The 12,146-nt window shown below is 43.4% G+C and overlaps 1 protein-coding gene across 1 annotated transcript in view; it reads right to left on the bottom strand.

Moving 5' to 3' along the window:
• Positions 1 to 6,198: 6,198 nt before the first annotated feature.
• The window catches only part of ADAMTS12 (ADAM metallopeptidase with thrombospondin type 1 motif 12), a 295,838-nt gene continuing 289,890 nt past the window's right edge, over positions 6,199 to 12,146 (bottom strand). Inside the window, exon 25 of the mRNA XM_072757296.1 lies at positions 6,199 to 6,511. Coding sequence (XP_072613397.1) covers positions 6,333 to 6,511 — 179 coding nt within the window. The 3' untranslated portion in view covers positions 6,199 to 6,332. The remainder of the gene's footprint in view (positions 6,512 to 12,146) is intronic.

The following is a 12,146-nucleotide window of genomic DNA, read 5'->3' as shown; positions in this document are numbered from 1 at the left end:
TAGTGTAGCTCTCTGTGTTGGTTCTGGATAGATTACCAGAATGATCTTTCACCTGTCAGTTGCTAGGAGAACTCCATGTGCCTTGCCAGCTCCTTTACTTGGCATCAGCACATTTTTATTGAACACATACTATGTGCTAGACAGTGAGCTAAGTTCCAGGAACAGAAATAACAAACAATATCTTCCTTCTCTTCAAAGGGCTGAGTCTGGAGGAGTGCGTGTTGGTAAAAGAATTCTAAGCAGGTCCGTGGTAGCCTGGAATTAAGAATATAGTTAGTGGTAGTTTAAGAGTTAGTTTTCCCTGGATCTGTTCCTACCTGTTCTAAGTGAATTCCAGACCCTGCAAATTCCCGATAGTTTGGGAGCAACAGGAGAATGTCTGATGTGGACTAATCCTCTTAATGATTTACCCCCACACCTCAGTGTTTTCCTGTCCTGCCCCAGCCTCCAGAGGCACCGTCACAGCTGGCATTTGGGCAGGAGACCCCTCCAGCTGGCTCATGCCTGCTTTTGGGAATCCCCTGATATGACCTTGGCCCCAAGCACCCTACACCATCATTGCAGAGGCTGCAGGCACTATCACTGAGGACCCCTAGTCCTGGAAATAAGCCCACGAAGCTGGAGCTGGAGGTGTGCTAGGCTGTACCAGTAAAGGAGGGAGGCTGGGCTTGTCCAGTGAAGGCACGGGCAATGCTTGGTTGGGGAACGAGCACAGAGGCAGGACCACTCTCTCATTAACCTCTGGTCTTGTTTTCTATTACTCCTGCCATGTCTGTTTGTGGTCTTAAAAAAAATCATACCCTCATTTAGGGTTTATGGAAAAGGAACATTTTTATTTATTTATTTACTTATTTTTGGGAAACTTTTTAGATAATGCCTTCTGTGCCCCGCCCCCCACCCCCGCCCCGCCACGTCTCTTTCCTTCATGCTACTCTTACCGCTCTCCCATAGAAGCAAGAGGCCTCAAGGGTGGTAGTATTGAGATACCCTTTTGGAACTGTTGTGATGCCCTTGTCAAGAGCTCTTCCCAGTGCAGGAGGGAATGGTCAACATTTAATGGCCATGGATGCTTTTAATGGGTTAATGGGTTGAGTGATCCATCTCTCTCTCTCTCTCTCTCTCTCTCTCCCTGACTTCCATCCTTCTTGAGCCTGAAACCTGCAGATGTAGAGAAGAATAGGAAAACTCATTTCCCTCTGCATCCAAAGTATGTTCTCCAGGCCAGCCTTACCTTTAGTAAAGCTGCTGTTTCGATCTGGCTGATTATGTCTATTCTGTTTGTGTAGGACCCTCAGCTGGAGGAGGAGGATTTTTCCAAATCCCCAATATGTCATTTTTCGATTTTACTTGCATTTGGTTTATTGCCCGTGGCTCTAGGGTCAAATGCCTGAGCCCCCAGGGGCTGATTCGAGCCTCTTTTGGATCTATGCTCGCTACCCTTTGTCCCCTCCAACATTAAGATGCTTTTTCAAGCAGGTGTGCTTTGAATCCTGATAAAAATGTTTTCCTCTTTAGAGGTTTCCTGACCCATCTCAACAGTCCTTTTGTGAGTTCTGAATTTTAGGGTGAGCTCGGTTTTACTTAACCCAGAAATGGTGCTGCTCACTCCAGGGTGATAATTGTTCGAGTACAGTTTTTCAACTTCAAACCTTTGACATTCTGAACCAGATATTTCTTTGTTGGGGGAGGGGCTGTCATGTAGCATGTTTAGCAGCATCCTTGGCCCTACTCACTAAATCCCTATAGCACTCCCTCCCCTCCTTCCCACCTTACAAGTTGTGAAAACCAAAAATGTTTCCAGATATTGTCAAGTGTTTCCTGGGGACAAAAAAATCATTCCTGATTAAGGACTGTTGTTCTAGAGAAAAACAGACAAGGTGAAGGAAGAGCAGAAAAGTGTCTCAGTCTTTCTAGCAGGGTTAGTGTAGGCTTCTCAGGGGGAAACAGCATTTGAGCTGAGTTTTGTGGGATAAGAATTTCCTAGTCATCACAGAAAGAAAAGTTTTTTTTTAATATTTTATTTATTTACTCATGAGAGACAGACAGACAGAGAGAGAGAGAGAGAGAGAGAGGCAGAGACACAGGCAGAGGGAGAAGCAGGCTCCACACAGAGAGCCCGACGTGGGACTCGATCTGGGGGCTCCAGGATCACACCTTGGACCGAAGGTAGTGCTAAACCGCTGAGCCACCTGGGCTGCCCAAAAGAAGAGTTTTTAAGGTACAAATAAGGAGGTATTCATGGCCCTCTGTGATGTCTTCTTGACCAAAAAATGATTCCTACCATTCCTATGCCTTCAAACGTTCTAGGGATAGCCCACAGATGCCTGGCTTTTGTCAGCCTCATTTTTACTCATTCCACCTGAGTCAATTCCATGACCGTATGTCCAAATTCTACCTTCACTGGTCACATTTGCTATGCTCTATACCATTTTGGAAAAAGGATTGGATTTCTAGAGCAAGATCCTCTAGAGGTGGGTTACTTTCTCTTAAACATTATGCCTACATGTTGGATAGATTGAGAGAGTAGGTTGTGCTGTGAGCTGCAAGTCTGAATACACTAAACCTGGTATCGAGGAGAATTTGACCTCACTTCAGATCATTATATGGTAGGTTGTGTCCGTTGTGTAATCATTCACTAGAAGAGACCTATGTTGCCCCTCATCTGGGATGTGATTCATCTGGTGGGATAATGCTCTAGGAGCGGAATAGGAAGGAATCTGCACGCAGTGTAGGAGGAAGAAATTGGTATCCTCCTCCTCCAGTTGCTAAATTCCAGGGTAACCCTGGTGGGTGGTGGGAGTCTCACAGCAGGAATAAATGAATCACATGAAAACACCAATGAGTTCAGCCATTTATTAATGCCACGCAATGGCAGGCTATGAATACAATCTGGTTTTAAATACTGAGGTACCCACCAAGGTACCCCTTAAGGAGGCTTGGCCTTGCAAAGCAGTGCTGCACAGAGATGCAGGGATAGCAAATAGGTTGGGCCATGTACATCATACAACCACTTTGGAGAACAATAATAGGTAGAACTATGTTTTTTTTAAATGACATAACTTAAAATAATAATTAATATGAATAATAATATTTGAATTAGCAATGCAACAAAACAGGAGTAGCATCCAAAATGTTGGCTAAGTTACAGCACCAGGCAGTTCATGTCATGTGGTCTCTCCCCTGAAAGTGAATCGCTGTGTACTGAGCACCAGATACACTGTTCCAGGATTTCATCTTAAAGTTAGAGGAAGAAGAGCTAAGACCTGCAATCTCTGGGGTGGTAATGTGTAGCTTTTAGAGTCTGAAGAATTTTAGCGAACTGATTGGGAAATTATGATACAATACAGATCTCTCAAATTGGTTTCAGAAACTTGAGGAAAGTTATCAAAAACATTCACTAAATATCTGAAAGCACCACATTGGGATGATTGCACCAAGAAAACCCATCATAAAACAAGTCATTCCCACGAAGAGGCAATTGTCATATCCACAAAATGGTTTTTTAGAAAAGTATTCACGGGTCTCTTGAAATATTGTTTTCTCATGGTGCATTAAATTATGTTTTAATGTTCAAGAATTAAATTAGCCCACCACTTTTCAGAGTACAGTGAACTCTACCATGTGAAAGGCAATGTAAACCAAAGTGGGCTCAAGAACCTTGCTGGATTTAAGCACCAGACACTGTGTGGCTTCTCTGGTTCATGGGAGATGTGTATCCAGTGTGTCTTGCTACACTTTTCACTTGCTTGTTCAAGGTGGGAAGAAAATAAGACAAGTATTAAACAAACCAATGATGCAGCTCTGTGCTGCCCCTCATGAGTATCAAAGGAATGTAAGTTCTTGTCTTCAGAGCCTCCCCTCTCCGAATGTAAGCACAGGGACCTGTCAAAACCCTGATGATCCAAAGCTGAGTGACTGTCAAGGTAACAACTGTGTCAGATGACTAACACCAAGGGCTATTTCTATCCTGGAGACCAGAATGATGGATGCTACACAGCTATCCCACAACAGCCTCCAAATAGGAAGCGAACGTGTGCATGATTAGGGGCTAACTTCCTGTCTTTGAGAAACTAGAGAAAGGCCTAGAATAGAGTATCTGGCTAGACCCCTCCCCACATGTCTATCATCCTCTCCACCATGTGGGTCATAAATAACATGGCCCATTTTGTGAATTGGGAAATCTGGCCTTGTTGAGTTTGCTGAGGTCAGTAGAGATCTGGGTTTGTTCCTGAGTTTTGAAAGACTAGTCATATCCAGGTCTCTGATACACGCAGAAGCCCATGATAGCTAGTACAGTACCAGGTGAAGTAACTCAGCCCAGATGACTAAATTCAGCCCCCTGAAAGTCCACACTCTCCTTGCGGGATAGTCTGTGAAAAAAAAAATCAGTATATCCTCCACTCACGTCACTAACAATTTAAGTCTCTTCTCTCTAAAATGGTTATTTCACCAGAGAGTGTCACCAGCCAGCAATGTTTGCATTTAAAGACAGAGAACACAGGAATGTCATTATCAAGAAATAAACCCCCTGGCTTTAGGTAAACATGTCTGTTTTCGTCCTGTTTCTCTTCTTAAGTTCCCTCCCAGCCCCAGTGTTTTATTTTCCACAGGAATTTATCAGAATAATTACACATTAATGGCTTGAAAAATAAAAGCACATCAAAAACAATTTTAAGCTTCTGGTATCAAGCAGTAAAACCGGCATTGGCCAGCAACACCATTACACATCTAACAGCTGTAGATGGACTTGCCCACTCGTACAAGTATCTACAGGTTTACACTCGTCCTGCCACCATCTAGATATTAGCACCGTTTTTCAATAGCACCATTCTGCTGAAGGGGTAGGTAATTCAGGGAGCTACGGGACACTGTGCTCCTGGTGAGTAGTAACTGTGCTGGGCCTGCGCATGAGTCTAATATGCTGCTCCTTACGTGAAGGCCACATCCCTGCCTTCCCCCCTGTCAAGAGCTGGTTCTGAAGACTTCTTCCCCTTGAGGCCCACCCACCCACCCATCCTTGCTGTCTGGGTTCAGTTTATGTAGATGCCTCCCCTTAGAAACTAGGATATTTGCCTCATATTTGAGACCACAGCCTCCTGATAGGTGGTGAGAACATCAAGAACAAGCACTTGCATGTTCATTTTACTGTTTTGGACTCTCCTGACTTACCTGCTCCCCCCTCAAAAGTAACTATTGGGAGTACTGGGGAGTAGGTCATGTTTATCTCACTTTTGAGTTTTTTTTTTCTTCTCAAGACTAGAAGTTTGTATCAAGTTCTTGTACTTAATGAATTTTACCTGGTTCTCTGAAATATTTAAATTTTGAGCTCCATTCCCATCCTAGGGGTAGGTGGGGGTGTATTGTAGCCACGGACCTGGCTATGGCAGCTGTTTGTGTAAACGCCCAGCAGTGGAAAGACAGTTGGACCTCTGAGTTGATGACTCAGGCAGGGAACATGCTGGAGAGGAAAAGTCAGACAGGAAGACTCATCGACTCTTCTCCAAAGGAAAGGTATTTGGCAGGAAACTGGGAAGAATAAAGGTTCATGTTTCTTTTCTTATACCAGAAGAAACTGATTTCTATTCATTTCCTCTTTAAGAGTTTTTCATGGAAATTTTCCTTGAGTCATAAATGTCTTCCATGTAATTAAGCTAAATCCCTTACCTTTACTAAATCCTACAGCTTCTGATGATTTCCTCTTATTCTCGTGTCTCTAAGCAGGCACAGGAATCTAAACAGCCCAGATACCGCATCTATAGGGACTGAGTGATATAGCCAGCACTCTCTCTCCCTGCCCCAGTTGAGTACTGGCTGAAGAAAGTGGCCCTCTGCCTGGGGGAATTAAAGGAATGTTCCTGAAAGCTCTCCCATGACATTGACATATGAAACAGCAGCTTCCCCAAGTAGGGAGGGAAAAAAAGGATGATTTCACAAAGGTAAATGGATACAATTATTTGTTCCCTGGATACATGTGGTTCTATTTCCTGATACTCCTGAAGCAGTCTGGGAAAAATCTGGTGCCTTTGTTTTTATTTTTAAGGGGGGAAAAGACATCATGTCACTGACTTACCTAATTTGGCACCTTTCCCCAGGAGCCCATCCCAGGAGATGCCTGAACCTCCTGGATATCTCACCTGCCTATCAAGGAGCAGCAGGCACTTCAGTTCCATGCCTTTTGCAAGGGCATTTTGTGACTAAAAAACACAGTGAATTTTGTTTTCAGCCAAAGTTGGGCCCAAAAAACGTCAGGGAAGTGGTCCCTGGGGCTAGAACGTGGGAGAGTCAGTCAGTGGGCTGCTGCATTCCGTGGTGCGGGGTGACTTCCTTCAGACTTAGAATCCTTTGGGGTTTTTGAGCGACTGTGGCTTTCTTGGCCTTCGGGTGTGGACGATGCGTGTCTGGGAACAGGAGAGGCAGCACTGAGCCCTCACAGTGGGCACAGAGCATTTCTTCATGGATTTTAGTGTTTGGCAGAAACTGGTTGATAAGTTGTCCTTGGTGCAAAGTAAATCTGTGGAAGGAGAGAAAAATAAGAAACACCAAACAAAAAACAAAGATTATCCTTTGTAAGTGAATGAGCACAATCTCTATTAATGGAAGATGTTATATGTCTCCCAAGGAAGCCTTCATAATAGTTCATAGGAGCTGACATTCACTGAACATTGATTATGTATCAGACACTGTGCAAAGTACTTGTGCTAAACTGAATTATCAGTCACAATTCTTCACTCCTGTGTCACAGTGGTATATATGTCCCCACCCTTGCCATGGCTGCCTGGTGGGTAGTGAACACTTCTCCACTGCTTGACTTTGGCTTCAGCTTAATACTTGCTCTGGACAATGTGATATTAGTAAACATGATCCCTATGGGGCCTTGGGAGATGCAGGAGGATGAGCCGGCCCCGATGAGCTTCTGCTGTCATCATGAGAAGGACCTGGTTCACGCAGCTAGTGGGCCACAGAGGATGGGAGACACATGGAGTGAACCTAGACTGAACCTACAGCTGGCAGCAAGGCCAACCAAGGCCAAGCCAGATTAGCTGAACCTTAGCTGACCTGCAGGCGCTGAGCAAAATCCCCATGGTTATAGTTTTGAGGCCTTTAGTTTAGAGGTGTTTGGTTCTGCAGTATTGTCATGTGATAGTTGAATGCAATGTTTCACATGCATTGCTCCACTTAATCTTCCCAGCAGCACCATCAGGTAACTATGAGCCTTTCTTTCCATTATACAAATGAGGACTGTAAAGCCTACAGAAGTTAAAAATCTGCACAATGTTACCCAGCTGGTAAGTGGCATAGCCAGAGCTAAACAGAAATAGTTTTGGCTCTAAAGCTTACGCTTTTATCAATCATATCATTCAAAGCACCAAACAATATAACCCAGCTAGCCAACTAACCAATGTATTCTGAGCAGAGCTCAGCCGAGCAAAAGATTCAGATACATAAAATGTGATCACTGCCCTCCAGGAATGTACCATGTAGGTGAAAGCATAAAGATCCACAGGTAATTCCACCTGTAAGCATACAGTTAGCTACCTGGCTTCTAACCCTTGTTCTACTCTGACAGCTCTAAGCAGGTAAGTCCCTCGTGTTTTTCCTTTGGCCCTGATTTCCTTATACGTGATGCAGGGAGTTTCTCAGGGGCCACCAACACCCACATTCTAGGGGTGGTACTCAGACTGGACTGGTTCACGTACTCCTGGCCTGGAAGAAATTCAACAAGGTCCCGAAGAGCTGATTTTTCTTCTCTATAGTGAAATGGTTTCAAATTTTGCCTCAGTGCCTCTCAGAGCTCTCCGGTTGCCTTTCTTTCTTCTTTACAGAGAAGATTTGAATAATTTTGAAGAAAATCTTCTTCACAAACAGGCTGCTGTCCTTTGTAAATAGGACTGTCAGTAAAAGTAGAAATTGAGGTAATATTCCCTTTATGCAAAAACTGTGATAGTATTTTTTCCTCTTTATGCTTTTGTTCCCCTTCAGGTCATGAAGGGGAAAAAAAAAAAACAAAAAGCAAAAAAACAAAACCTTTTTATCTCCCCATGGCTCATCATTCCCTTGACTGCATCTTGTTTTTTGTTTTGTTTTGTTTTGTTTTGTTTTGTGAAGAAATAAATGTCTTCTGCTAGCTATCAGAATTCTATTTTGTTTGCATGTTTTAATGGCACTTGGGAATCGGTAACACACAATGTTCCCCAAACCCCAAAAGCCTTCACTGCTGATTCTTTTCTTCTTCAGGCCTCTTCTTTAAGCCTATTATAAAATTCAATCTCTCCTAAAATCCCACAGGAAATTTTCTTAGGTGCTCTGTTCAGAAGGAGTACATGTTTCAGCCAAAGATTCCTATCATGGAGTAGGAATTTGGGCTCTTCATCTCCCATAGCTCCACCGGAGTGGTTGGTATCCTCCGTGGGGTCTGGACCATGCATCATGTGTGCTGCTGTTCAGAACAAGGCAAGGATTCCTTTCTAGGCTGCTGGCTTTGGAATAGGTCTGCTCCAGTTTCTTAGCCAGCATCTCCTGAAGCCCTTGTGGATGGTGGCTGGAAGAGGTGCATCTGGCATAGCTCTGTGTCCCATGTCCTCTCTGCCATGAGTATGTGAGTGCTCTGGGGATACTTCAGGAAAGGAAGGAGGGAGGAAGTGTGAAAGCTCAGCTTGCATCCCATATCTTCACGAAGCTTCTTTTGGCCATGCTGGCCCACATGGATCCCTTCTGTCTCAGGCTCTTAACTTGCGTTATTACTGTAATATTTGCTCAAACATGGTACTATGTTCTATCTTGAACTGCTATGTAAGTGGTAATGTGAGCCTTTTCTACTAAGGCTTGAGTATGATCTCTCAAGGGTGTCTACCATTCTAAAAAGGGCTTCTTCCTAGAGACTCCCAAAGCCCTAACCTGTTGTGGGCTGAACTGCATCCTTCAAAGTTTAAGTGTCCCCAATCACTGGTACATGCAAATGATTGGGAGTCCCAATCACTGGTACATGCAAATGGGACCTTATATGGAAATATTTCTTGAAGGTGTAATAATGATATAAATTAAAATGAGGTCCTACCAGAATAGGGTGGGCCCTTAATCCAACATGACTAGTGTCTTTATGAGAAGAGGAGGAGAGACAAGTACACACAGTGAAGAGAAAGCCATGGAAGACACTGACATCAGAAGGAAACTGGCCATGTGATGACAGAGGCAGAGATTGAAGTTACTCAGCTACAAGCCAAGGAAAGCCAGGGATTGTTAGCAACCGCCAGAAGCTAAGACAGAGAGCATGGCCCTATCATGACTTTGATTTTGAACTTCTGGTCTCCAGAACTGTGACAATACATTACTGTTGTTTTAAGTTATTTATCTCTTGGTAGTCTGTTATGGTAGCCCTGGGAAGGTAATGCACCTCTTCCCCTATGACAGTGATAACAACAGAAATACAACATATTAAGCCCTTACCACATACCAGGCAATGCACTTCATATACACTATCTCATTTGATCCACGTAGAAATGTACTTGTAGGTATAGCTATTCTTTTAAAAACTGAGGGTTCCGGAAAGGCTTGGTAATTGGCCCAGCATCACATAGCTGGTATGTAGATGGTGGCTGGGATTTGAATGTTGCTTCAGTGCCTCTAAAACTCTGCCACCAAGGGAATGAAGCTCTTGTACTGGTTACTGAGGGTCACAAGAGACCCAAGAGAGGGTCACATGGACAGATCTTCCTTGAAGAGAACATCTTCCTTTGCTCAACACACAGCCCTCAATTGTCAGGTTAGGTTGACACCTACGGGGCGGACAAAAGCTCAACGACGCCTGGTGCTCTTGCCTGGTCTTGGGAACCATGAGATCATGAACCCTGCTTTTCAAGGGTCCTTGGAGCCTGGCGAGCATGCTGGGTCCCGGGGTCCTCCTGTTTGAGGACTTGTAGGAAGAGCAGAGGATAGTGGTGGCCTAAATTGGGAGCTTGTGTTCCAGGCCCGTGTTTAGCAGCTCATTTAGACGATGACCATGAGCCCAATGTTGTGGCATGGCTTAACTGCACAGTTCTCTTTATTAGTATAAAACAATGAAGGCTTGTTGTGTTCATCAGCAGACTGGATCCCAGCCGAAGCCCACATAATGCTTATAATTAGGGACGACTTGGAGAGGAGATCCCAATTTGTCTCTGCCGGTTCAACAGAAATCAAACTTAGAAATTTAAAGGGACAGTTATAAGCTTGTTTCTTTGTTGTCAGCTGTGTCTAGGTTGAAAGGGTAATATTTTGCCCACAAAAGAAAGTTGAACAACAATTTCAGTATTGCTGACAAATACAGTTTCTCTAAGAGTTTGGGTTCCTCGAGGCCAGGGGCTGTATCGCACTCATTTCTGTATCCTCAGCTTTCAGCACTTGTCTGAGACATATCTTGTGATCCCTTACATTTGTTGAATAAATGAAAACCTGAAATCTTATTTATCTGGAAGAAGATTTCTGAGTAGAGAGTTTGCTGACTCAAATGTTCATTTGTACCAACTCTGGTTCTAGGTACTGTCTTTATTACTCTCCTTATTCTTTTTCTTGCCTTCTCTACCCTTTATTCCTTAAATGAAAACAAAACAGAACAGAATAGCCCAGGAATGGTGTGCATGAGTTTTGCCTTTGTTTTTTAATCATGATGAATGCAATGCCTAGAATATACTGATACTCAGTAAGTATTTCTGAAAATATTTTTTTTAACCTACTTAGGGTTTTACAGTCTACTACAGAAATGGTACTTCTGATTTAGAATTTAAATCATTAGTAATTTAGTTGGCATCTAAAGGAAGTAAAATGGCCCAGAGGAAAGCAAACCTGACGTGGAATTCGTATCTGATCTTATGAGAGGGACACAGGGCATATGTTAACTGTGATGGCTGGATGGCTGACAAGATCCAGACACTGAATGATTTATTTTCAAAGCGTTTTAGAGGGCACAGGCATAAGGGTGGCTGGTCAGTTTTTAAAACCAAGGAATTTCTTGAAGCTGCTCTTCATGTTGTTTCTATATGAGTAAGCATGGCTTTGCCTTCAAGAGAAGCTAGTAATTAACTTTTGTTGCCCTGATAATTGTGTGAGTGCAATTCATTGCTATTTACATCCATTGCCAGCCAACTGTTAGTCATCATCTTCTCAGCTGTGAGATTTCAAGATAAAAAAATGTCATTTAACCTGGTTTTGATTATTGAAGATTGCACTGTCCAGCACAGTTAGGACCACCTACGTAGAATTTAAAAATAACAGCCCATAGCACTAGACATGGTCAACCAAGACTATATTGCTGCTTCAGTTATAAAAAAAATCAACACAACATAGATGGGTTCTATAGCCTTAACATTTTAAAATACGTGGTTATCATAGAAGGTGATGACATGACATGAAAGGAAGAGGGTCTCAAATTGGTTCCTTGATCTAGAACAGGGGGCTTCTCAAATACCCAAATCACCTGGGGATCGCATTCAGATGCAGATTCTGATTCAGTAGGTCTAGGATGAGGCCTGAGATCCTACATTTCTAATAAGCTTCCAGGTGATGCTAAGGCAGCCAGTCCAGGTGCCACTACTACTTTGAGTAGCTAGAGTCCAGAAAACTAAAAATTAATCACAATTCTGAAAATGAGCCCTAGGTAGTAGCTTTTTTTGAGTTTCTCTGTGTGTGTGTGTGTGTGTTTTGAGTTTCATGTAAGGTCAACAATAGCCACTCTCAAATGCAATTTGGTCAAGAAAGAAGTTGCACATAACAATCACATCTAAAGCATTTTTTTCCCTCAGTGTATTGCATTCAGAATTTCCAGTTTAGCTCACCCGCCTAGCCTCCCCATCCATGTACAAAACCAATCACAGGACATTCCTACCTAAATGATTCATAGGCCCATCAACAAACATGTCCCAAACAGAACTCACTTCCCTTCTTCATTCCTAAACCCACTCCTGGGCATCCTGTCTCAGTGAACTGTAGCCTCCTCTACTCAGCTGCCCAAGTCAGAAATCTGGGCTCATCTTCCCTCCTCTTCCCTCAGGAACAGAGTCTTGCCAAGTCTCCCTGTCTGATAGCTCTTGAATCCACTTCCTTCTCCGTATCTGTGCACCTACTACCCTAGCTCATATCACATCGTCTCTGGCTTGGGGGACAGCTGCAGACTC

Source organism: Vulpes vulpes, chromosome 4 (assembly GCF_048418805.1).
Source record: "Vulpes vulpes isolate BD-2025 chromosome 4, VulVul3, whole genome shotgun sequence".
Classification (NCBI taxonomy): domain Eukaryota; kingdom Metazoa; phylum Chordata; class Mammalia; order Carnivora; family Canidae; genus Vulpes; species Vulpes vulpes.
The sequence above is the reverse complement of the archived record's forward strand: the minus strand, read 5'-3'. Positions and strand labels throughout refer to the sequence as shown.